This window comes from Eptatretus burgeri, chromosome 18 (genome assembly GCF_056783735.1).
Source record: "Eptatretus burgeri isolate ZD-2024b chromosome 18, Ebu_testis_v1, whole genome shotgun sequence".
NCBI lineage: Eukaryota > Metazoa > Chordata > Myxini > Myxiniformes > Myxinidae > Eptatretus > Eptatretus burgeri.
In genome coordinates this window covers 25,216,001-25,243,500 of record NC_140978.1, presented here as the reverse complement: position 1 = coordinate 25,243,500, position 27,500 = coordinate 25,216,001, and the positions used below count along the sequence as shown (strand labels likewise).

General features: G+C 42.4%; 2 protein-coding genes across 2 annotated transcripts in view; one reads left to right on the top strand and one right to left on the bottom strand.

The window, feature by feature from the left end:
- LOC147008755 (plexin-D1-like) overlaps positions 1–26,648 on the top strand; it is a 237,618-nt gene extending 210,970 nt beyond the window's left edge. The window contains exons 15-23 of the mRNA XM_085864192.1: positions 2,803–2,899; positions 3,018–3,157; positions 3,278–3,454; positions 3,573–3,669; positions 3,770–3,976; positions 8,742–8,906; positions 9,087–9,201; positions 20,174–20,290; positions 26,511–26,648. Of these exons, the coding sequence (XP_085720318.1) occupies positions 2,803–2,899; positions 3,018–3,157; positions 3,278–3,454; positions 3,573–3,669; positions 3,770–3,976; positions 8,742–8,906; positions 9,087–9,201; positions 20,174–20,290; positions 26,511–26,623 (1,228 nt within the window). The 3' untranslated portion in view covers positions 26,624–26,648. The remainder of the gene's footprint in view (positions 1–2,802; positions 2,900–3,017; positions 3,158–3,277; positions 3,455–3,572; positions 3,670–3,769; positions 3,977–8,741; positions 8,907–9,086; positions 9,202–20,173; positions 20,291–26,510) is intronic.
- Positions 14,094–16,572, bottom strand: LOC147008756 (uncharacterized). Its single transcript, XM_085863797.1, has one exon. The coding sequence runs from the start codon at positions 15,632–15,634 to the stop codon at positions 14,255–14,257; it is 1,380 nt and encodes a 459-aa protein (XP_085719923.1). The 5' UTR covers positions 15,635–16,572; the 3' UTR covers positions 14,094–14,254.
- Positions 26,649–27,500: the final 852 nt, after the last annotated feature.

Here is a 27,500-nt window from a genome sequence, read left to right as displayed (position 1 = left end):
TCAGAATCGTGGAACAACATCCATAAATAAAGATATGTATAAATGAAAAAAAGAAAGAAATAAAAGCAGTTGAGTGACCTGAGACAATGGGGAAGCATGGTAATTCTGTGTGCCGATGGACATTAAAGCTGATACACCAGGAAAAATCACAGAACCATTGGAAAGCATCCGTAAATGAAAATATAAACATATGAAAAAAAAATGAAAACAAGCCGGTAGGCAACATGGCTGCTCACTCGAGATGGAAAGCTGGCCGACGCGACTAGCCGATATTCATGTACATGCTATCATTCAATTTCATTCTTTGACAATCGAATGGCCACGGCGCGATGATCAGAGTACAAATTAGCGAAAGTTAGAGTATGCATGTATCGGAGATTGGAGTAGCTAGCTCATCAGTGATTAACGGAGAAACTAAAAGAGATAGATCTGGAGATGCAGCATATGAAATGTAGGTAATGACATCAAGATTAATATAAGCACAATAAATATGATTATCACAGCCCTCTTAGTTTGCGCCCAGAAACCCGCCTTGTGAAATTTCAGGTATGTTTCCAAAGAGACTAACAAATGGCAGCCCTGGTAATTCCATTTATCTATTTGCTAAAGATTTTATTTTTTATATGATGCTGTAAGACTTGGCCACAAAAAACAGGTCCCTCGGAGGTCCAGTTTTGGAGGTATTGATTTTTTTTGTACAGTCCACAATAAGTGTACGATGTACGATAAAGTATTTTAGCTGTTGCGAAGCAACGGAGGTGTGCATAGCAACCTTTCATTTTTGTGTACATGCTCGCCACATTGTACACATTTCACCCAAGTTTCATCAAAATCAGACTCTTTCTCTTAGAGATATTCACAATTAACCGTTTCTGAAATGTTCGACATGTACTCGCCCAAAACCTATCTCCTCCTACAAATATTTTCTGTTAGGGCTGCAAATTGGCATAAATGGAGCTAGATAGATTGTGCACAGAACTCTAAGCTTCGATTTTTCTATTTATTATTATTTTTTTTTTCGATTTTTTGACCACTTTAAAGGGCCGTTGCTATGCCGTTGCTAGGGCCTGGGGTCCCATATTCGAAAGCACACGATTCCCAGAAATATTGGTCCTACCTACCAAAATTCATTGGAATCGGTTGAGTGGTTTAGCCCCTAGGCTTGACCAAAGTTTCACGGACAGACAGACAGATGGAAATGTCCAGAATAAGGGTGCTCTAGAGCGGAGCGAGCAGCCAATAAATATATGAAAAAATGAAATGCAGGTGAGCGACCCAAGGCAATGGGGAAGCACGTTTTGTATGCTTACATCCTAACACAACTTACACAATGTGTAAGCATACCCTGTTAGTAATATACAAAGCTCTTTCTAACTACTGACTGATATTAAAGATCGGGACCTTCTGGGTGACGTAGATAGCTGAAATTTTGCGTGCCGATGGACATTGAAGCCGGTACACCGGGAAAAATCACAGAATTGTCAGCCAACATCCGTCAATGAAAATATAAATAAATGAAAAATATATATGTAAAAAAACTAAATGCAGGTGAGTGAGCTGAGACAATGACGAGGCATGGTTCATATGCTCACACAATGTGAAAGCATACCCCGCTAGTGTGTGTGTATATACATACATATATATATAATATTTTCCATGGGTCATTCTCCTGAGAAAGAACCTAAAACAAAGCTTGTACAAGTCAAAAATATTTTTTACAGTCATTATACGTGGGCGTGCAACGCAAAACGTGGTTAAACAATTCGTTCACAGTGCCTTTCTGACAGACGTCAGTCAATGATCGAGGAACTATGTACTTAATTTCAATTGAATTATATATTTTGAACACTATAAAGCACAAATTGGAACATGAAACGGAACACAAACCTTTAGTTTAGCAGTACTTTTGTTCTGAATCTGGCAAATTATACGGAGTCTTGCCCGGAATGCCCATGGGCATGGAGGAGTGAGATAATATTTTTACTCTGTCTGCCTGTCTGACAGTGGAACCAAATTGAAAAACATTCCAAACAGGAAACTTATTGTTTGAGGAAGCCTTAAAGAACACAAACAATAGGCACAAATAACCTATGTAATGTGTTAAATAAGGTGGTGAAGAAGAGGGAGCATCAGCAGTCATAAACTTCCAAATCAATGGGGTTTTTTTTTTCTCCAGCCTTTAAAACTTTTATTTTATTTCAATTGAGTTATATATTTTAACACCGTAGAACATAAATCGCCTTGTTCGCACTTCCAAAAACATTCAGTTTTGTACCTGAACCAAATTTTATGTTGTCTCGACCAATCAAATTTGCCATGCGTTCTGAGGGCAGATTAACTGTGAGATTCAGGCAAAAATGGTGGCACCGAGCCATGCAATGACAGAGCTAACTTTGTCCAAAAGATCTGTTTGATTAGTACATCTTTTTCTCAAAGTTCGTTCCAAAATCGTCAGTTTCTCTGAGAAGAGTTGGTCGAATATTCAGCTCTGGAGTGAATTAATAGCAGGTGGGGTTTGACCCATCAGCTTCGTATCGTTGCCATTGCAACTGTTATTAAAAATTCTCAAACAATGCTAATATAGATCATGCTGGGAAACGCAAAGCAAGAGTTGAAAAGGGGCTTCCCAAGTACTTTTTCTCAAGACTGTACAGGGTAAGGTGTTCTCTGGATTCTCTCATTAGAGGAGCAAATGGGACATCATAAGGATAAAGGAGAAGTTGAAGATTACTGAAGAGCAAATAGAACAACTTCAGGGAATTAAGATGGAAGTTGAAGATTACTGTAGTGTTTCTCTTTCAGGATTGTGTGTGTCAGTGGAAGGATCGCAAATGCAATATCAACAAATCTGGAAGTTGGTATTGCTGGCAAGGAAGTGGTTGTTCCATTTCATTATGTGGTAAGTGGTTCATCTTGTCATCTTAGCCTCAGCACAGTCATGTCCATGAACTTTAGAACTGGAAGTACTGTACAATGAGGGTTGATATTGAGGAGATGACAACGCAGTTTGTTTGCAGAATCCTAAGGTGACAGACCTGAATCCTAAAATAGGTATAAAGGCAGGTGGAACAGTGATCACCATTACCGGAGAATACCTGGATGCTGGGTCCAGCCTTAACGTGCGAACCGAGCAGAATAACTCCTGCACAATTTTGAGGTAGGTTGGGATTAGAGATCATTGTAATATGGAAAAGTAATGAAAAACACAGCTATTTAAATGAGACAAACCTACTTACTTTATGGGATTATTTGTGACTTTCATGCAAATACTCCTCAGCCGGAACAACACGACAGTTCTCTGCAAGATACCCAAGAGTTATTCAACACGTGAAGTCGTTCTCTGTCTGGAATTTGATGGGAACACTGGCTGTGGGATCTCCAGTCGTTCATCTATATTCACTTACAAGAAAAACCCATGGATCGATTGGATACATCCTACTGCCTCGTTCCGCAGGTACAGTCCGTGAGCTCTGAACATATATTTAGAAAGAACAGCTGATAAAGTGACTAGAAGAGCAAGAGTGTGAAATTAATAACTATTAAAATTGAACAAACATCTTTATTTTTTACAGCGGAGGCCAAAATATAACAATCCACGGAGAGGGGTTTGCTCTGGTACAGCAGATCTGCATGAAGATCATTGGAAACAAAACGTACAACTGTGGAAAGGTAACCACGTTTTAGGCTAACTCTGTTTTGGACATACAAAGTCCATTGTGCAAATGTGCAGAAAGATCACCACATATTGTCCCCATGCTTTGCTTTCTAGGAGTGCCTGATAGTGAGTGACATGACAGTGCTGTGCCATTCTCCTGCACTGAGCCCGGAAGCTCTTCAAACCTCCAAGATTTTGTTGTTCTTCGATGGTCATATAGTGGCTATAAGTTTCCGTTACTTCAGAGATCCCATATTTAAGTTGCTCTCAATGTCTGTGTTCCACAAGGGACGAAAGGGCATGGTGCAGCTTTCAATAGAGGTGAGTTTTGGGCACTGTAGAATGATTGTTTTATAAAACCTGAAACAGATGGGAAAATGAATTGGAAGTGTTAAGGGAGAAAGTAATGTAAGAGGATTCAGATAAATCTTGATGAAAGTGTAATGTCTGAAGCAAAATTTTAATCTATTTACTTCCATGCAAAGTTATCCTGAACCAACGCTTTTCTCCTTAACCAATGCAAATCCAAAGCCATTGGGACCATACTCTGTATAGAATATTCGTGTTGCTGAAGCAGTCTCCGAGGCTATTGGGCACAATCCTGGACAGATCACCACTCCAACACAGGATAATCAAATGGCTTATTACCCCAGCAAGCTGGTACTCATTGGTATTCATTTTGCTAACCTCAGAAAGATGACAGGCTGAGCCAACCCCAACAGCTAAGCAGGATTTGAACTCAGGACCCTAGGATTCCAAGCCCACCACCCTAATCATTAAGCTAACACAAGGCATGTTCTCCTTATGTGTGTAGAGTATCTGCAATTGACAATAAACATAGACGCAATACCCCAGGGTGCTCACCTGGTAGTGGTTGGATGAGATGACCAGGAAACCATGGATGACCATGGATGACCCACAAAATATATAACGGAGAAGAAAGTAAATACCTATGGGTTTTTTTTTGTCAATGCCATGAACAATCTTTGTACATCACGCGTGATGAAGGTTATAATCAAGTTTCATTAGAATTGTATGTGTAGTTTCTGAGAAAAAGCAAATACCTCTTTTGGGGGGCAACACCCCGGTGAACCCCTTTAGACCTCGAATTTTTTAATGGTGTGAACAAACTTTGGTATACAATGGGTGATGAAAGTTGTGGTAAAGTTACATCGAAAATGTTTGTGTAGTTTCGGAGAAGAAAGCAAATACATATTTTGTGGGACAACCCTCCTAACACCCTTACGGAGCCTGATTTTTCTAATGTTTTGAACGAATTGGGTACACCATGGGTGATGAAGGTTGTGGTCAAGTTTCATCGGAATTGTGTGTCATTTCTGAGAAGAAAGCAAATATCTCTTTTGGGGGTCAACCCCCCCCCCATAAACCCCCTCAGACCCCGATTTTTTAATGTTGTGAACAAACTTCGGTACATCATGGGCGATGAAGGTTGCACTCAAGTTTCATCAGAATTGCCTGTGTAGTTTCTGAGAAAAAGCAAATACCAATTTTGGGGGGCAACCCCTCCACCCCGTATACCTCCTTCAACTTCGATTTTAGCTTATCTGGAATTTACATTCCAAATAAGGTATTGTCATCACGCACCCTCTGTCTGTCCATCTGTCTCTTTTTTTCGACTTTTCCAGCCAAATTTCAGGGCTGATCCAGCTGAAATTTGCAGCAACGTTCCTCTCCTGACTGGGAACAGGAATTGCAATGCTCGTTCCGGTGACATGACCAGAAGTGTGTCAAAATGACGCTCCCACAAATTCCTTCCAAAACCTTCTTCTCCTGATCCACCAGTCAGAATGATACCAAATTTGGGTTACAACATTAGGCCAAGTCCCAGATAAGTTACAGGTCCAGTGGTCCTATTTTTACCTCACCTGGAATGTAGTTCCAGGGAGCTTATGGGATGGCCCATCTCTCTCTGTCTGTCTGTCTGTCCATCCATCCACATATACTTGCAACTTCTCTGAAACTACACATACGATTTTGATGAAACTTTACCACAACGTTCATCACCGTGTATTTACCAAAGTTTGTTCATGGCATTAACAAAATCTCTGTCTGAGGGGATCTACTGAGGGAGTTTACCGGGGGGTGTGGGTTGCCCCCCCCCCAAAAGAAGTATTTGCTTTCTTCTCAGAAACGACACAAACAATTCTGATGAAACTTGACCACAACCTTCATCGCCCATGATGTACCTAATTTTGTTCATGGCATTAACAAAATCTCTGTCTGAGGGGTCTACATAGGGAGTTTACCAAGGGGGGATTGCCCATCCCAAATAAGTATTTGCTTTCTTCTCAGAAACGACACAAACAATTCTGATGAAACTTGACCACAACCTTCATCACCCATGATGTACCAAATTTTGTTCACAGCATGAACAAAATCTCTTTCTGAGGGGTCTACATAGGGAGTTTACCGAGGGGGTGTTGCCTCAGAATATATTTCTGAGGACCTCAGAAAAAGAGTTGTCGATGCTCATCGGTCTGGAAAGGGTCACAAAACCATTTCTAAAGATGTTGGGCTCCACCAATGCACTGTCAGGCAAATAGTGTACAAATGGAGAAAATTCAACACCATTGTTACCCCTTCCAGGAGTGGTTGTACAAAAACAAGGACAAATGTGTCCACGAGCAGCGTCCTAAAGGTTTTGTCGGCTAAAAATATTTTTTAGATTAAAAAAAAAACAAAAAAAACAACAACAACAACAACTTCCCATATTTCGTCACGTGCCTTGATTAAGCCAATATCGAAACGCGTCATAATGTATTTACGTATTTACGATATATCGTGTATTTACGAAATAAATAATGTATTTACGAAATTGCAATACGATAAATGGAATAATCTTGAAATAGTAACATGAACTTTTCGAAACTTTAAAGCAAATGTCCGAATATATGTAAAAGTTCATGATAGACACTCTCAAAAGGCACCATCTATGTGAGGATGTGTACATGTGCTCAGTATTTAAGGAGATCCGGATCTTGTATATACAAGAGCCGGGTCCGAGAGATTAAGGTTTTGTCTTCACGAGAAAAAGAAGAAGAAGAACAATGCCGAGCTCTCCATGAGCAGCGTTCGCTACGTGAGACGCTGCTAAAAATCATTCCAAGAGAAAGGTGTACACGAATCCAGGAGGTCACAAAGAACCCCAGGGTAACGTCTAAGGATCTGCAGGCCTCTCTTGTATTGGCTAATGTCAGTGTTCATGAGTCCACCATCAGGAAAACACTGAACAAGAATGGAGTGCCTGGGAGGATAGCAAGGAGGAAACCACCGCTCTCCAGAAGAACATTGCCACCCATCTCAAGTTTGCCAAAGACCACCTGGATGATCCAGAAAGCTATTTGAAGAACCTGTTGTGTGGACAGATGAGTCGAAAGTGGACTTTTTTGCCTTAAATGAGAAACGTAATGTTTGGTGAAAACCAAACACTACATTCCAACATAAGAACCTCATCCCAGCCGTGAAGCATGGTGGTGGGAGTATCATGGTTTGGGCCTGTTTTGCTGCCCTGGGACCCGGACATATTGCCATTATTGACGGAACCATGAATTCTGGATTGTACCCGCAGATTCTACAAGAGAATGTCAGGGCATCCGTCCGTGAGCTGAAGCTTAACAGAAAGTGGGTCATGCAGCAAGATAATGATCCTAAACACAGAAATGCATCGACAACAGAATGGCTGAAGCGGAAGGGATTTTGCATTTTGGAATGGCCAAGTCAAAGTCCAGACGTTAACACAACTGAAATGTTGTGGCAAAACCTGAAGCGAGCAGTTCATGTAAGAAAGCCCACAAATATCTCTGAGTTGAAGCAGTTCTGTGACGTGGAATGGGTCAAAATTCCTCCAAGCCGATGTGCAGGACTGATCAAGAGTTACGGGAAATGTTTGGTTGAAGTTATTGCTGCTCGAGGGGGTGCCACCTGTTACTGAATGAAATGGTTCACATACTTTTTCTGACAAGTAAATTGAATGTTGGATCATTTTGCTCAATAAGTAAATTAAAAGTAGATTTTTTTGTGTGCTCTTTGTTTAATCAGGCTCCTTTTATCTGTAATTAGGACTTAGATGAAGATCTCATCACATTTTAGGTCAAATTTATGCAGAAATACAGAAAATTCTAAAGGGTTCACAAACTTTTTCTCACCACTGCATGCTGTATGCACACTCACCTCTGAGCCATCTCGCTTGGGTTTGAATTTCAGCCCAGCTACAAATTGTCATCCTGGTGTCTCACAGACCGGGTGATTCATCATTGTGTGTGCCATCCTTTGGATGGACGACTAGGTGTCCCATGTGCCAGCATTAGTTGATGGACGTTAAAGATCCCACGGTGCCCTTTGTGAAAAGTAGGTGAGCTATCGCTGGCACCCTGAACACATTCCAAATTCCTGCCCTAACCTGCAGAAGGCCCACAAATATCTGAGTTGAAGCAGTTCTGTAAGCAGCACAGCCACACCTTCAGCCAATGATGCCACCCCACATCCTTGTACTGCATAAAAAAGAAGAGGAGGAAGATTGCCAAAGAGACTTTTCACTTGTCAAAGAGACAGAGTGTCGATGCATTCAGGCTACACTGTTCTGTTGTTACTTCAATTTTGTGATTAATTAATTGCCCTCCCCCACCCCATGTTGTCCAACTACTGTCTATGTCTGGAAGAAGTCATCAAAATTGTGTCCAAGCTCATACTGTAGAACACATCTGCTTTCAAATCATATTTGATATTTTTCATTGCACTGGCAACAATTTCTTATGGTTCTATTATAATATTACTCTTGGTAGAACAATTATGGCACAATATTTGATTACAGTGACAAGCATTGTTAGTCGGTCAGTTCCTCTCCATCAATGAGACTCGTACTTTGTCGCAAGTTTGGCGACATCTGTCAAGGAAAGTGGAGTGATGGAGTCACTCACATTTAACCGTATGGAGTTAAAATCTTCATCCATTGATGACATTAATCTATTATCTTCGTGTATTTATTCAAATAGTGTCGACCACATTGTGACTCATGAATGAGAGAAATCAATTTATATCTGGTTATTGGGTTCGGCTTGTTTTTCAGGCTCAGTATGGTAGCCTGAACCTGAGTCTGGAGGAGATTTCTATCCATGCCGGTCAAATTGCCTGTGAGGGATCAGAAGTAAAAAAGGAGGAGAACGGAAAGAACAGTATCAACTGCTTTGTCAATATCCCTGGAAATTTGAATGAGTCCTCACTCCCTGTTTGGGTGAGACTTGTCATTGTACCATCTGTTTGTGAAATTAGGTGTACAACATTAATTTGCAAACTGAGATCGTACGATATCGATCACATTGATGGTTAATTGTTTTGATTTGCTTTTTGGTTTGTGGAGCGTTTCCACAAAGTACTGCTAAACTTCTCTCCCATGTCACACCTTTCTTTACAGGTACGAGTCGGTAATCTGAAAGTGCACCTGGGGGACATTACCAGCGATGACCTCTCTGTGCTTGCAAAATCACTCATCGTCCTCACTGTGTTGATGGCTCTGCTTTTCCTGATGGGTCAGTATCAAAAGTTTCAATTTACAATATCCACCTCTATTTTCTTCCATCGATTTATAGGGCTTCCTATTTTGTATACATAATCGAGGCTCATGGGAGAACTTGAACGAGTGCACTGGACAGATCAGGCCGCAACATCACAAAAGGAACAATGGAGAGGAGGGGGGGGGGTACCAAAAGCAGAGTTGAGGGCCAAGATAGAAGCAGACTTGCATGAACAATGGGTATGTGTTGGAATTGGGGGCAGTAGAGGATACATGGGGGTGGACAAGATAGATACAGAAGGCAACTCTCAGGGGGTAAAACAAGAAATTTGGATGGAGGAGGGATTGGGTGAGTGGGGGAGTAGGGGTGGATCTAATGAGCGCAGAAAATATCATAGTTTTGGATTGGGGATTATCTGTCATGGTGGTGCACAGCTGTCTTAAAGACTTAGAGGGAAGAATGATATTGAAGAGGATGTGGAAGTTGCTTCTACAGGTAGGAAAAAAAGAGGAACAAATGAGTGTAAGTGACCAGTGATTCTGGATTTTGGGAGTTTCATGAAAAGGGGGTTGGTGCTGGACGATGTGAGCCCTGCAGAAACTTGGGGGGACAAAGCACAGAAAGAGCAGAGGGTGCAAGACTAGAAAGAAGGTGGTGGAAGACAGAGAGACCACCGACTTTTCTGTGATGGTGAAGTGATAGACCCATAGACTCAGCTTCATCATGGGAGATTCCAATAATCATGAAGGCCTTGGTTTCCAGGGTGTCAATCTGAGCAAGGCATGAGGCAGGGCAGCCAACCCAAAGTGGAGAGCAGTACTCCATAAAAGCTGTGGATGAAAGCCTTGTAGTTGGACAGGAGTTCATGAGTGCCAACGAAGGACTTTGTTTGACAGAGGATGCCTAGATGGTGGCTGGCTTTGGAGGCCAACATTGAAATGCAGTTTGCCAAAGAAAGATCATGGCTGATAGTGAGACCTAGAAGTTTTAATGACTGAACTTCCTCAAGAGGATTGTGAAGAAAGTGGATAGGAGGGTTAGTGAGAGTGTGAGATTTGTCAGGATTGAAAGGCATATTGCAAGTGTTTGACTAGCTTGTGATTTTGTCAAGGTCTGAAGAGAGGGAAGATGCTGCAGATGCATGTCTGAAGGATGAGGGATGTCATGGCAGAGGGTGGAGTCATCAGCAAAGAGATAAAGAGGATTCTCCAGAGAGTCAGAGAGATCACTGATGAAGGTCAGGAATAGAACTGTGCCCAGAACACTGCCTTGGGGCACTCCTTCCTTGCCAAGGAGAGGAGATGAAAGGATTCTGTTGAGAGCCACATGTTGGCTACGAGAGTAGAGGAAGTCAGTAAGCCATGTTTGGATTGGCCTTGGATGTCATAGGCAGACATTTTGGAGAGTGAGGCAGGATGCCAGACTTTATCAAAAGCACGAGCTATGTCCAGAGAGACAGCCCTGATCTCATGTCTGACAATGAGGGCTTCCATCCATTGTTGGGTGAGTAGAAGCACAATATCCAAAGTGGAGTGACCCGTTCTGAAACCAAATTTTGATCTGAGATGAGGTTGTTGGATAAAAGGAAGGATTTCATATCAACTGCGATGATGGATTCCATGACCTTGCTGATGATTGGAAATAAGCTGATAGGGCTGCAGTTAAGGGGATCCATTTCTGCACCTTTTTCCTCTGCCGACGAAGGTGGACGGATATTATGTTTTCACATCTGTCTTGTCTGTCTCTTTGTCTGTTTGTTTGTTTGTCTGTGAGCAGGATATCTCAAAAAGTTTTTGGACAAATTCAGATGAAATTTGGTGGAAAGGTTGGGTGTGTGACAAGGATGAAGTTATCTTCAAATCTGGATACTATTTTGTTTTTCAAGTGATTCTTCACCATTGAGAGATGGAGTCAAAAACTATATATAGCTCTTTATCTCAAAAGGTTATTGACAGATTTGCACAAAACTTGGTGGACAGGTTGGTTGTGTGACAAGGAAGAATTGATTCGATTTTGGTGAAGATCTGCATCTGGATACTATAATTTTTAGTGATTAATCACCAGCGAGAGACCAGCCTGGTGTTGGCTTCGTGGTTAGGGTGATGGCTTGGGATCCTGGTGTCCTGAGTTTGAGCCCCGTCGGCTGCTGAATTAACACCAGGGGGTTGACTCAGCCTATCATCCTTCCGAGGTCGGCAAAATGAGCACCAGTGTACTGGTAATAGGGGCACTGAATCAGCGGCATAGCTGCGCCCCTAATCAATGATGCAACCAGCAACCATAAGGCTGTACACGATCAGTACCATTGAGAGACAGGGCCAAAAACGATATAAAGTGCAGCATGGTATCTCAAAAAGTTGAAGACGAGTTATGACAAAACTCGGTGGATGAGTTGGTTCGGTGACGAACAAGCTGATTAGGTTTTGGTTCAGATCCGGATCCAGATCGGGCCTGTCAGTGGGATACAAAATGTATACTGTTCAGCCTGGTGGATGTATTCTCTCTACCAAGTGCCGTTCTAGTTACCTCTGCCACCAAAGGTAGATGGAGGTTATGTTTCACCAATGTCTGTTTGTTACTTGCGAAATCGAAGATTCGCAAGTATATTGGTTGGCCGGGTCTGTTATTCTGTCTGTTTGTTTGTTTGTATGTCAATCACCTGCTGGTCACATTTTTACTCCGATCTTCACAAACCTTCACCATCTGGTAGAGTTAGTGACTAGATGGAAGGCTATTGTTTTTGAGGTTAATAGGTCATAAGGTCACTTGTCAATGTCACAGTAATTGTCAATTTCCAACCGAATTACTTAATATCTATGTGCTGTATATCTATATAATATTACGGTTTGGGAAAATTTACCCCAGGGGGAGAGCATACACCCTTCAGAAAGATTGGACAGCTTAGACCCTCAACCATTCAGAGCTTTAGACCACTTGGACCTTTTTGGACCCTTTGTAGATGCTTGAGAGATTAGACCCCTGAGACATTAACTACTATTGGAACATATCTCCTCCTCCTCCACTTGGACCTTTTTGGACCCTTTTTAGATTCTTGAGAGATTAGACCCGTTAGACATTAACTACTATTGGAACATAAATCCTCCTCCTTCGTGTGCAGCACAAAGCTGAAAGTAGCATCATTGGCTGGGGGCATGGCTGTGATGCAATGCCCCTGTTATATTACCAGTACACTGGTACTCATTTTTCCAACCTCAGAAAGATGACAGGCTGAGTCAACCCTATATGGTGTTAATTCAATGGCCCAACAGGGGCTTGAACTCAAGACCCTAGGATCTTAAGCCAGCTGCCTTACCGTTCAGCCAACACCAGGCGCTGGAAGGTACCCTTTAGACCTTTCCATCCTTTTAGGCACACACCACGCAAATATCTATAGTCTTCTTTCAAAGCACAGACTATACTCTTTTCAGCAATAAATCGCAAACTCGACCCACCCCAGGGGGGTCGGTACTCTGCTAGTACTTTATATAAAAGTGAAACACACGGGTGGACGGTGAACGTTCGTCGAGGTGAAGTCTTGGTTTTCCCCTGTATTTCCATTAATTATATGTACTGTTTGAATGTGAGTTTGGCCATGAGTACATCTATTATTTACTTATTAGTCTCACCTTTCACATTCATTCTGAACAAAAATACCATCGTTAACTGAATACGCGACTATTATGGCCTTTTGCTATGATGGCCCAAATACCCATGCCATCCATGCACCCTATTATGTCACATAGTTTATTGGCATGGGTTATGAACATCATAAATGTAATTCTTTATTCACATCCAGTCATAGATGAGGTATATGAAGTTTCATATTTTTAGATCCTCGTGGAGGATCTCCAAGTCTTACTCACGTTGTTGTTCTTGTGGACTTTTTTGTTTCACAGCCTACAGTTTTCATCGAAACTTCCTGAAACTTGGTGTATATATATGTAAAAATACCCCGCGCAGACAGTAACCATCTCCCATTTTGAAAGTTCCTCCGAGAAAAAAAGTTATGACGTCAAAATATCTCCTCTAATGGAAATCGCCTAAAATATTATCTCCGAAATTAGGCAAGCTTTTTGAATTTTGTTTGCGGGAATCGGACAGGGCAGTGGCAGAGATGAATTACCGCACACATGATACATCACTATGACGTCATATCAATTTTTATGACGTCATTCCTATAACTTGACATTTTTTTTGTTTCACAACCCAGAGTTTTCATCGGATCTTCGTGAAACTTGCCATGTATATGCAGAAAGCCCACGCGCAGGCAATAACAATCTCCGATTTTGGAAATTCTTCCTAGAAAAAAAAGTTGACATAATATCGCCGCTAATGGAAATCGCCTATACCATTATCTCCGAAACTAGGCAAGCTGTTTGAATTTTGTTTGTGGGAATCAAGCCGGGCATTAGCACAGATAATTTATCGCAAACCTGATACATCACAATGACGTCATATTCGTTTTTATGACATCATCATTAAGAGGACGAGGATCTTAGCTCATTTGAGCTTGTTTCAGATAAAAAAATTCAATTCAAACAATTATGGCTGGAATACCACTTCTCAGATGATGTCATTGCTATCACCCTATATACCCCATGGGGAGTTGATGACATATAGTTGGGGAGGAATTAGGGGTTCCCATGCACCCCCTCTGGGATTTAATGACACCGGGTTTTTTAAACTGCCAAGGGTGTTCTTGGTTTTTTAAACCCAAGAAAAAAAAGTGGCTCGAAGGGTCCATTCGGTGGCCATCTTGGATTTCGTCACGAACGTCAGCGAAAATTTAAATAAGTCATAACTTTTTTACCACATGTCCTGGAAACATAAAGGAAGAAATTTTTCAATTAATTGTGGGATTGTAAATCATTTAAGAACATTATTTTAGCTTTTAGATGCCATTTATTAGATCAAAATCGAGAAAAGCCTTCAAAATTGGACCATTTTTAAAGTATCGTCTTACATCACATACGTCAAATTGTTGCCACCTATTCGTTTTAAACCATAAAAATTAAAACTTTAGTCATCATCATCATCACTGTCACAATCAAGATAGGTTAACATATCATCAGTCATTCACTCCATTTTCTTCATCCTCCTCTTCTCCTTCGTCATCTTCTTCTTCATCACTTGTGACCAGAACATCTACAAGACTTTGTGGCAATACCGGTCCATCCGACCAGAGAGGCTCGAGGTGACCATCATCTCCCTCGAGCCATCCATGCTTGGTTGCTTCTGGAACATCAAAGATTGGGATATGAGACCGCTTCAATTGGGCCACACGATAATTCGCTCTTCTGATATGGGGGTATAGAGATTTCTTGTATGGTGGGAGGCGTGCCAGGTCTACCATGGACTTGGCATTCAAGTTCATATCCTCTCCCACCATCTTCTTCATCATTAAAGCCCTGACCTCATCAACATCAGTGACCCGAGTATGTCCATACATGATGCAGGTAAAGGCTTCCAGATCAGTGAGTAAGCTTGGCTCTACTTCCCAACGTGATCCCAGTTCTGCAAAGACTTTCTGGAATCTTGGGTTCTTTTCACGTTTCTTTAGAGGCCCAATTTTACCCTTGCCCTTGAAGGCACTGTTACAGTCTTCTCCTGTATAGCAATACAGACCAATCAGTGAGCTGGTGTACTGAGGTCCAAGCGAACATGCTTTTTCTGTGATATTGATCAGTCGCCTGTGCTTCCCGCTTCCAGTGTCGAGGTAAATAGTGATATTGACTTGATGAGCGTAGTATAACAAAATAAAAAACACATCACTGTCCGGGCTTCTGACGATTGTGGACTGATATCCTTCCTTCGCTGCATGCTGGAGGTAGAGGACTATCCGCGTGTAGCTCTCCTCCTGATTGGAGCGAAGAGGGTGGATCTCGGATAATTTACACTGACCAGTATCAGATGTGAGAAGATGCGCCACACCTTCAACAATGAGCACAATGAAATGTCCTGCCAGCTTCGTAGCCGCCTCTTCACTGCTCCACATTTTCAGCATCATGTCAAATAGCTGAGCCTTGTTCTCATCATTCTGGAGGAAGACCTTGAAGTCCGGTGGTTTCCTAGTTCTGGGACCTGCCAAGAGCAACTTGTCGCTGGTGCCACGTTGCAACCTCTCTTGAGCCTTGATTGAGCGGGGATGATATGAGTCTGTTGAAAATACAACATTAACCCTGTAACTGATCATATCCAGCAACTTCAAACATATATCACCAAATGTAGGAGGGAGGTCTTTCATCATATGGATGAGAGCATTGCCATCATCGATATACATGACTCGGTCAACAGGGATATCGACATTATCCGGGGCGTCGTGCATCAGGTAGTGGACCATCTTAGCCTTGTCCGTCTTTGCGAGGAATCCATCTGGGGTGCCGAGGCTGTGTGGGACAGGAGTGAGGCAGAACTTCAACAACTCGGAGAAACTGATGGGCTGCTCCATGAAATCAACCACTGCATTGAAGGCTGCATTGTGAGCGGCAGTCAGATTAGCTTGTTCTGCAATTGTTTGAGGGTTCTTGCTGTTCCCTCGTGTTGACGCCCGCTCAAACTCTTTTCAGCAGTAGGAATGGAACCGAGCTTGAGCTGCGAAGAGATCAACACCTTTTATCCTCCGAAAAAGTGATTGATTGCCCTTTTCCTCAGCAAGAGCTTCAATCTTCTGCCATGCTTCAGTCATTGTGAATTTAGTTGGACGTTGTGTGGTACGAGTGTTTTTAATGGTCACATGAATGGGTCCCTCTTTTTCACAGAAGATACACTCCGGGCCAAACACAGTTGCCGTATTTCCTGGTTTCCGGGGAGAGTGGCGATGAGAGAAGGCGGGTTCGGAACGATTTTGGCTTTTGAGACGATCTAGATTCTTTGAGAAATACTGATAGCAGCCCCTATGGTAGCCTGTAATGGTCAAATCATAACCATCTAATGAGTCTGGTATCTGTCGGCATACCTCTTCCATGCGGAGTGCAGATGAGGGTGATTCTGCCAATCTCAGATCACGAATCTCGTGCAACACTGCCAGTCTCTCTGTCGGGTCTGCAACAGTTTGCAATGCCATAAATTTGTCATGTTTAACACCCCTCACCACATGTATTAAGCATTTTTCAGTTTTGGTTGTACATGAGAGTTCACCAGATGCTTTGGTCCTTTTTCGCTTTTGGCCACGATCCATGGTGAAACAAAGCTTAGTAAGGGCATAGATCCACTTCTACCATTCACCTGTAAAACACAGAGACCCAATGTTGCTCCACTGACATCATGTAATAGAGGCAAAATGTTGGCCAGCTTCTAAAGCGAATCAACTTCGCTAACAAACTTGACATATTAAGACGATACTTGAAAAATGATCACATTTTGTCCAATTTTGAAGGCTTTTCTCGATTTTGATCTAATAAATGGCATCTAAACGCTAAAATAATGTTCTTAAATGATTTACAATCCCACAATTAATTGAAAAAGTTCATTCATTTATGTTTCTAGGACATGTGGTCAAAAAGTTATGACATTTAAATTTTCGCTGACGTTCGTGACGAAATCCAAGATGGCCACCGAATGGACCCTTCAAGCCACTTTTTTTTCTTGGGAACATGTCAAATCTATTAATAGACACCCTTGGCAGTTTAAAAAACCCGGTGTCATTAAATCCCAGAGGGGGTGCATGGGAACCCCTAATTCCTCCCCAACTAATATGCCAAGTTTTTTTTCTTTGAGCAGTTTAAGGGGAAGTAATATCCATTCTTTTTTCCTTTAATCCAATATGGCCGCCATACTAGGTGACCAATGATGTCAGCGTTAGCATTAAAATATTCTGTATGGGGAGTCTATGTTTAAAGTTTTGCATCGATTAGACAACCAGTTGTAGAGAAAACTATTTTTAGAGCGAAAATATATAGACTCGTGAATGCACACACTGATACAAATCTATTGTTGGATACAAATCAATAACACACACACACACACACACACACACACACACACACACACACACACACACACACACACACACACACACACACACACACACACACACACACACACACACACACACACACACACACACACACACACACACACACACACACACACACTGTAATAGTCTCGCATCCCCTTCAGGATGGGACTAATTATGGACTATTAGAACATACCTTTTGGACATGTACACATTTTAGACCGCTTTCGACCATTTGTAACCTTTTATAACCTTTGCACCTTTTAAGACTATTTATACCCTTTAAACTTTTACACCCTTTAGACTCCGTAGACCCCAAAGACTCTTAAGACCCTGAGATCTTCGAGGCCGTCAAGACCCCAAATACCCTGAAGACTATTAAGCCTTTTATGACCCTATAGATTCCATTAGAACCATTCGTCCCCTAACACCCAATAGATCCCGTTACACCTTCGATCTGAGGGACTTCTGCAATAACAATTGAGGGTCACCAGTAATAATCAAAAGTTTCTCCCAACGCCCCCCCCCCATTTAATAAACGTTCAGACTATAGACCCATTAGACCCCAACTACTATTGCAATGTACCCTTTGGATCTTTAGACCCCTTTGACCCTTTTAACAATTCGTAGACCCCTTTAGACACTCTTGACCCATTATAATGCTTTGACCCTTTTACCCTTTTTGATCTTTTAGACGCATTTAGACATTTACATCCGTTAGACCCATTAGATCCTTTAGATCTGTTAGCTCCTAACTACTTTTGGAATATACCCTTGAGACCCTTGGACCCCTAGACCCCATTATGACCCTTTATACCCCTATAGACCCCCTTACACCTGTAGACCCTTTCATCTCTTTGGACCTATTCAGACCCTTTCGACACTTTCAATGCTTTACACCCTTTTGATACCCTTATATCCTTTGGATCTCTTAATCCCCTTTTGACACCAACTATTTACTTTGGGAACATACCGTTTAGACCTGTTAGATCCTAACTACTTTTGGAACATATACTTTGGACCTTTAGACCCCACAGACCTTTAGACCCCTAATGACCCTTTAAACCCCGACAGACATTATCGGCCCCTTATACCTGGAGACTCCTTTCACCTTTAGACTATTTAGACCCCTTTAGACCTCTCAGATCCTTTCTGGTCTAAAGGGGTTCAAGGGTCCTTTAACCGAATACAAACTAATGAAACGTTTTTCATGACTTCAGAACCTGCTCATCCTACATAGCTTTCACTGCGCGAATACAATCATGTTATTAGGCCTTTCAACCCCTACAGGCCCCTAATTTTCCATCATATTAAACTGAAAATGAACTTTATCACCCAATGCACCCCAACTACGACCACCCTCCATCGGAGAACGAGTATCTGTCCCACTTGGGACTATTCTTTTTCCCTTTCCCCCTACCCTTTCCCTTTCAAGTTTTGTTTACATCATAATATGTACTTTCTAAAAGTCTGACAGCTTTTTGAGATCTTGGTTTTCCCACCCTTTATTGGCTCGCCTGTTCGAAGAACAGAGAGCTATAGCGATACCCCTGGCGTGAGCGTCAGCGTGAAAATGTTAAAGTTTTTGGTGCAAGTTATTTCCTTTCTCATGTTTTTATCTACCACACTATTTTTTACTGATTACAATACACAAATACATCTTCTTCTTCTTCTTCTTCTTCTTCTTCTTCTTTCGGCTGCTCCCGTTAGGGGTCGCCACAGCGAATCATCCGTATGATCCGCACAGTGATTTGGCACATGTTTTACGCCGGATTCCCTTCCTGACGCAACCCTGGTCGCCTCTTACGACACAGGGATATGGTACACCTATTTTAACCGGGGTATACACCGGCCCAGTACACTGGTACTAATTTCGCCGACCTCGGAAGGATGACAGGCTGAGTCAACCCCCTGGTGTATTAATTCAGTGGCCCAACGGGGCTTGAACTCAGGACCTTTTGGATCCCAAGCCGCTGCCCGAACCACTGCACCAACACCAGGCTACAATATACACATACATATATTGCTTTAAAATTATTTGGATCAGACTTCACTGTAATGCTTTATAAAAAATATTATTAGACTAGTCTTTTAAAAACGATAAATGTATAAACAGGCGAGCATTGGGTGGCTTTGACATCAACTCTCTGGTTCTTGTTCTACCACTGTGTTGTGCGAGTCATGTTTGAGTGTGTTAAAAGTCATTGGTCACCAAAATCAAGGGAAAGCTGGAAAAGTAGTTTCATCTCTCTGATGTAATAACCAAATGAAAAAAACAATCAAATAAATATACTTGGTTGTGTGCTTTATTACTCGTTCTGATTCTGATGCACCATACTCATAGCAGAATGTCGGTGCTGCTGAAGCGGTTTCTTGGCAAAATTTATACTGGGTGGTTTGCCACTGCCTTCTCAGGAGTGGTTAGGGCCGAAATTTTGAATTTTGGCATCATGTCGGCTATAGCTCGTTTCCTCTTCCCAAAGGACACCATGGGATCTTTAACATACACCAACTAATTTCAGCAGACAAAACGCCTAGTTTAACGTCCATCCAAGGGACAGTACACACATTCATGAATTGCCCTGCCTGCGAAACACCAAGATGACAGTTTATAAGCTGGGCCAAGATTCAAACCCAGGATAGACCGCTTGGAAGAAAAATCCATACCTCGAGGCTTTAGGCCTGTGGTTCCCAAACTTTTTTGTCCATGACCCAATATTTGACATCACATTCGCCTCATGACCTAAATGGTACATGTACCTACATGGTACCGGTACCAATGATAAAAATTGTTGGAGAAAATGCTTTCGACATTAACCCCCCTCCCCTCCCCCCGAAAAAAACCAGGACTTTGAAGGGGTTTTTTCAAGTTCGGGTCATTACCCTGGGTTTAGAAACCCCTGCTCTAGGCCATCCTGCCAGCCCTTATGGCTAGTAAACAACATAGTTTTTTGATTGTTCTGTCAAATAAAATGTGAAAAAGAAGTTTATTAATATGGTATTGTTTGACACTGCACATTGTTGTTTTATCAGTTACAGTTTGGCGAGTGAACTTTCACTTCAAGACTAAACGATCCAAGCAGAAAGTACAGAAAATCCTGCTGGAAATGGAATATATTCAGTGTCGGATGCAAGAAGAGCTTTTGAAAGGTTAAATCCAACACTTCATTCTCACCTCAACAATATTCATCATCATAATATTCATGGGTTACCACCTCCACTCTACTGTTATGGCTACCTCCAGCCTCCTTTACCTTCAATCTTCCACTCATCAAAACAGTCCATGCGAATATTCTTTAAAAATCTTCCTTTAATTTACTTCTCTTGTGCCCCCATCAAGCTGACACAGTACTCGCACCTTACTTTGGTGCAGATACTTTATTTAGTAGAATATATTTTTCCAAGCAATCGATGGCCTAGAGAGAATCTTGTACAAATTTAGATCATGTTAAGAATAGTATGGACCATAAGGCTGGATCTCACTGGGCTGCGACAGCTCGCGACTAGTTGGAGACACAAAATTGCGATAAAATAGCGATAATTTTCACTTGGAATCACACTGAATTTATTTTTGCGTATGTCTCACGAATATCTCACATTTGCGTATGCCTCACGTCATTGAGAACAAATTGCGATACAATTACATAACTCTCAGGGGTCCCAGGACAGATTATCATTTTTTTTCTCCAATCAGTCACAATTTAGTTTCATAGGTCGCCAATCCCTCACAAAGTTGTCTCACATTTGTCGCACCTTCTGACTCACGGAAACTAAATTGAGAAGGGTTCGAGACTGGTTCGAGACAACCGCGACGACTCTGCGACTATTTTGAGAAAAAATTTGGCGCACAAATTTTTTGAACATGTTCAAAATTCAAGCGACACCAGAGCGACGTCCTGCGACTCACGCGAGGAAATTGAGAACCACCGCGAACGTTTCGAGACATTTTGGAGAATCCCGTTCACATTTTGTCGCGAGCTGTCGCAGCCCAGTGAGATACAGGCGATATGACCACATTGGTTCGAATCCCCTTGTAACAGTTATTTGTCTATTGGTAAGTTGTATTTTAAAAGGTGCACTGAGGAGGCAGTTTATATTAACTTTAATACAGTATGGAGTAAGATTCCCCCAGCACAGATGGTTTGTGTTAACCGAAGCATTTGACGCGACAATACAAATGTACTTTTACATGGATTGCATTAGTATACAACAACCAAATTCACACTTTTTTGCATGCAAAGTCTTAGTTGATGTAAGAGCAAGGATACAAGGAAGAGACAACACTCTGAGTCTGGGAGGTCAGTGGTTCGAACGTTTGAACCCCAACTGAGTCATACCAATGACTTAAATTTGGTACGTGCTGTTTCTTGCTTGAAGCTCAGAATTAAAACAAACCATAGATCATGGACAAACAACCATCAGTTGGCAACCATTGCACAGGCTTGATGGGGTTTATGGCCTCCTGTGTTGAAGTTCTCCAAAAGGCAACTCATTAAAGAAACTAGAATGGCACTCGGTAGTGTGCATACCTCTGCCAGGCTGAACAGTTTACATTTTGTATCCCACTGATAAGCCAAATCTGCATCTGGACCTGAACCAAGATAGTATTGGCCTGTTCTTGTCACCCACCTAACTCATCCACCAAGTGTTGTCATAATCCATCCACAACTTTTTAAAATGTCATGCTCGGTCTCGGTTTTGGCCCCATCTCTCATCGGTGAAGAATCAATTAAAAATTATCGAACCCAGATCCTGATCGAAGATCCAGATCCTGATCTGGATCTTCATTACAATCAAATCAATTTGTTTGTGTCACATACCCAACCTGTCCACCAACTTTCATCCAAATCTATCCATAATTTTTTGAGATATTGTGCTGCATATATAGTTTTTTGGCCCAATCTGAATGGAGAAGAATTGCAAAAGAAATTCTAGTATCTGGATCCAGATTTGTAACTTCACCAAAATCTAATCAATTCGGCCTTGCCACACACCCAACCTGTCCACCAAATTTCGTCCAAATCCATCTGCAACTTTTTCACATGTCCTGCCTGCAGGCAGGTAGACAGACAGACGGGGTGAAAACATAAGCTCCGTCCACCTTAGGTGGCAGAGGTAATGAATGTTTTTTTTACTGTTCCTCTTTTTACTGTTCCTTTCCTCCTTTACTGTTCATTCAGTCCCTTGATGATTGTCCCACTGTCAGATATACTTTGCTCTTCCATGAGTCTTGCTCCTGGAAATATATCTCGACAAACTAATAAATATCAGTGTGTGTGTCAATCAGTCAGTATCTCCTCCATAATTCCAAAACTACAAAAGCTTGTGGCCTGAAACTTTGCATGCATACTAAGAGAACTCCAAGGGAGTGCATGAATGAAAATTGGGTGTTTGAGTTAATTTAAACATCCCTTCTGGAGATACATAATTAACGGCCTGGTTTAATTTTCCTTTAGCAAGGCTTCATCCTTGGTCAGCCCTTTGCCAACTTGCTGGGGTCGTAATTCGCCATTTTGTTCGGCCTATTCAAATTACATGCCTTGATTTAGAAACACGATCTCCTCTCACAGACTACTTCAAGTATATAATCAAAATATTATATCAGTTTTGAGAATCGGATCTAATGGACTCAATAAATGTCAAAATCTAGAGTGAAATCTGAAAAATGTAAGAAATTAGCAATTTTTATAACTAAGTGGACTTATTTAAGCAAAGCAATTAGCTTAATTTTTTTCTTCTGTTTGGACGATTATATTTAGTGAATAAAAGATTAAGGAATGTGCAGAAAGTGGGATTTCATTGAGTGCAACGCCGTGCCCTGCAACCTGCTTTCACAATCCATGATGATACAGTCAACAGGGATCCTTTTTTTCTGGCAATTACGTACGTAGTTTCTTTTTACCATTTTGTGCAATCTGCTTTCATGACAAGATATGAATATAAATATACTAAGAGTTGCTGCAATGCATTAACAATCAGCAGTTGCTGAAAACTAAGAGGTACGAAGACATCACACACGGATGTGGTACAAATGACTGTCTGTGGGGTGTGTGCCTGCATGCAAGAAGGTTGGAGGAACATGTATGAGGGTGGGGGAATGTATGCAGGTAGGCCTTTGTCAGGTATATAGCATGGGTTTTAATTTTTAAATGCTCCTGCCCAGTTTTATTTAGAACATGGCAATTAAAAAGCAAATGTTGCTATTTGAACACGTTCTATCACTCCGATAATGCTCTGATACACTGCCTATCCTCCCCTCATGCTACCTTCCATTCCCCTCATGCTGCCTTCCCCTCCCCTCATGCTGCCTTCACCTCCCCTCATGCTGCCTTCCCCTCCCCTCACGCTGCCTTCCCCTCCCCTCACGCTGCCTTCCCCTCCCCTCACGCTGCCTACCCCTTTCTCACGCTGCCTTCCCCTTTCTCAAGCTGCCTTCCCCTTTCTCACACTGCCTTCCCCTTTCTCACGCTGCCTTCCCATCCACTCATGCTGCCTTCCCCTCCTCCTCATGCTGCCTTCTCTTCCCCTCATGTTGCCTTCCCTTCCTTCCCCTCACACTGCCTCCCCCTCCCACCCAATGCTGCCTTCCCCTCCCTTCACACTACCTTCTCTTCCCTCCCCTCATGCTACCCTCCTCCACCACCATACCACTCTACTGAGATCGAGGAGAGGAAGGGGTGTCAACGAATGTGTAAAGTGGACAAATGAAACCTTTTTCTAAGCACTCGGAACTGCTGCTTGGATCAATCCCCCAATTCATCTCAAGATAACATTGCTGTTTAGGCGCATCTTATCACCCCGATAATGCCTTCGTTCGCTGCCTATCTTCCCCTTACACTGCCTGCCCCTCCCCTCATGCTGCTTTCCTTTTCCCTCACGCTGACTTCCCTTCCCCTCACACTGCCTTCTCATTCCCTCCCCTCACACTGCCTTCTCATTCCCTCCCCTCACTTCACACTGCCTTCCCTTCCCCTCACACTGCCTTCCCTTCCCATCACACTGACTTCCCCTCCCCTCACGCTGCATTCCCCTCCCCTCACACTGCCTTCCCATTCCCACCCCTCACGCTGCATTCCCCTCCCCTCACACTGCCTTCCCATTCCCACCCCTCACACTGCCTTCCCATTCCCTCCCCTCACACGGCCTTCCCATTCACTCCCCTCACACTGCCTTCCCATTCACTCCCCTCACACTGCCTTCCCATCCCCTCCCCTCACACTGCCTTCCCATTCTCTCCCCTCACCCTGCCTTCCCGTTCCCTCCCCTCACACTGCCTTCCCATCCCCTTCCCCCTCATGCTGCCTTCCCTTCCCCCTCATGCTGCCTTCCCTTCCCCCTCATGCTGCCTTCCCTTCCCCCTCACACTGCCTTTCCCTCACTTCACACTGCCTTCCTTTCCCTTCACACTGCCTTCCCTCCTCTCACACTGCCTTCCCCTCCCCTCACGCTGCATTCCCCTCCCCTCACACTTCCTTCCCATTCCCACCCCTCACACTGCCGTCCCATTCACTCCCCTCACACTGCCTTCCCATTCCCTCCCCTCACACTTCCTTCCCATTCCCTCCCTTCACACTGCATTCCCATTCACTCCCCTCACACGGCCTTCCCATTCACTCCCTTCACACTTCCTTCCCATTCCCTCCCTTCACACTGCCTTCCCATTCACTCTGTGATGGAAAAGAACTCGATTTCCACAAGTTGGATCAGCATACCAAAGGAGAATCTTTAATCTTGTATACTAGCAGAGTACCCGCCCTACGGGCGGTCATTATGACACATGAAATGAAAAGCACAAAAAATGCACAATGCAAACAATTTCGTGTTACCTCCAATTGTTGTTTTATTTATTCTTAGGATTGATCATTCATAAGATTTCAGGGTATACTACATTGTTAATCAGGAGCCTGGTGTTGGCTTAATGGTTAGGATGGTGGCTTGGGATCCTAGGGTCCTGAGTTCAAGCCCTGTTGGCCGCTGAATTAAATACACCAAAAAAAAAACAGGTGGATATTGTAATCGCCTCCATCTGTCTGTCCGTCTATCCATCATGCTGTCTCCTCCTAAATGTATAGGCAGAAATTCACCAAACTTGGCAGTTATGATCTCCACATGCCACAAGGTGCAAGAGCAGTCACTTTTGCCGCACCTCCTGGGGAGGGGTGAAAAGGTCAAACATCAAAAAATGTAATAACGGGAACATTTTAAAAGATTTTTATAATGATAATTACCTCCGCCACCAACGGTGAAGGAGGTTATGTTTTCACCGCTCTCTGTCTGTCTGTTTGTTTGTTTGTGTGCGGAATATCACAAAAAGTTGTGGACGGATACGGATGAAATGTTGGGTGCAGGTTGGGTGTGTGACAAGGATGAACTGGTTAGATTTTGTTGAAGATCCGGATCCGGATCCGACTAATAAAATTGAAGTGATTCTTCACCATTGAGAGATAGGGCCAAAAATGATATACAGCACAATATCTCAAAAAGTTACAGATGGATTTGGACAAAACTTGCAGGATATGTTGGGTGTGTGACCTCGACGAATTGATTCGATTTTGGTGAAGATCCGAATCCGGATCTGGATATGAGAATTATTTATTTTCTGATGTGATTCTTCACCATTAAGAGATAGGGCCAAAAATGATATTTTACTGTATAGCATGACATTTCAAAAATGTAATGGGCCCGATGTGTTCTTGTGGCAGAGGTATGCACTCTACCGAGTGCCCTTCTAGTTTGTATATGCAATCAACATTGGGGGGCGTATGAAATACGTTACGATTTTGGGGATTTGACTCCCCCCCACCCTCCTCAGTTCATGCCCCAAGGTGTGGGGACTTAGGGCCACAGGGGTTAAAATAGGTTTTTGTTTTTACACTCAAAATTTGATATTGTCATTCCTGGTGGACCTTTTGCCATCTTTCAACTTTGTTTTCGGTGAGAAGCGTGGGGATTTGCGATTGTTTGCCATCAACTTCGCTGTAGTTATTCTTGACAATAAGTTTGTCAATTATAGAATTGAACACAAAGTTTTTCACATTCCCCAATTGCCATCTTCCACCCACCATCTCAACCCATCCCTCAGTGTTGCCATGCCATTAACAGCTTGAACTTGTGGAGAGTACGTTAGTTTTATATGAATGGCCATTTGAAACAGATTTGGAAAATGTTTTTCTTTTAGTTTTTTTTTAACCATTTGTTGCATAAGCCATATTTGGAATGTAATATATATATATACATATATATACATATATATATATATATATACATATATATATATATATATATATATATATATATATATATATATATACATATATATATATATATATCTCTCTCTCTCTCTCTCTCTCTCTCTCTCTCTCTCTCTCAGACCCAGATCTCAAGGGCATACAGGACATCCAAAGATCTTGCAAAGAGGATGTTTCACATAACACCTTTATTGAGGAGGATTCTTGCCACACTGGAGGAAATAACCCCCCCTGAACTGTTCCAGTGACACACCAGTTCAAACAAAACACCAACCCAAAGTACTTCCAATCCTTTTTTCAGCTTCTACTTCTATCAATTGAAATTTCAAGATTGGTCAGATTTATGTGCTGCAATTTGAAATCACCTTGTGACTAAGGACTCAAGGGCAGAACTTAGCATCGTTTGATGTAACTATATTCCTCAATGTGAGAAATCATAGTGATAATCATCATATAGTGAAATACTCTGAATCTATGTGTATACTAATTTGACATGTACTTCTGTTATATCTTTGTCCCTGTGTTAGTGTTTCAGTCCAATTTTTCATGTTAACTCATACTTTGTTGTGCTGTATTTGTCGAACTTGTTTTTCTCCCACAGGAGTCAGGACGCCTCTGACTCTTTTGTGTCTCTCCAGTTATTGTCTCCTCCGATTTGATAGGCTTGAATCCCGCACTGGCAGCGGCATTGCACTTTACATTAATAACTCAATTTCTCACTGCCCTTGTACTGATTTACACCTCCCAACCCCCAGGAGTACCTTTAGCTGCGACCTCCTCTCCACTGCAACCTCTTTGTGGCTGTGTTGTGCCGTCCTCCAAACAGTGATGACTCCATCTATCTGTCTGTCTGTCTCTCGCTCTCTCTCTCTCTCACTCTCTCACTCTCTCACTCTCTCACTCTCTCACTCTCTCACTCTCTCACTCTCTCACTCTCTCACTCTCTCACTCTCTCACTCTCTCACTCTCTCACTCTCTCACTCTCTCACTCTCTCACTCTCTCACTCTCTCACTCTCTCACTCTCTCACTCTCTCACTCTCTCACTCTCTCACTCTCTCACTCTCTCACTCTCTCACTCTCTCACTCTCTCACTCTCTCACTCTCACACTCT

Bases quoted from the DNA above. Each gene is read 5' to 3' on its own strand.
- LOC147008756 (XM_085863797.1), bottom strand. From the start codon at position 15,634: ATGGAGCAGCCCATCAGTTTCTCCGAGTTGTTGAAGTTCTGCCTCACT.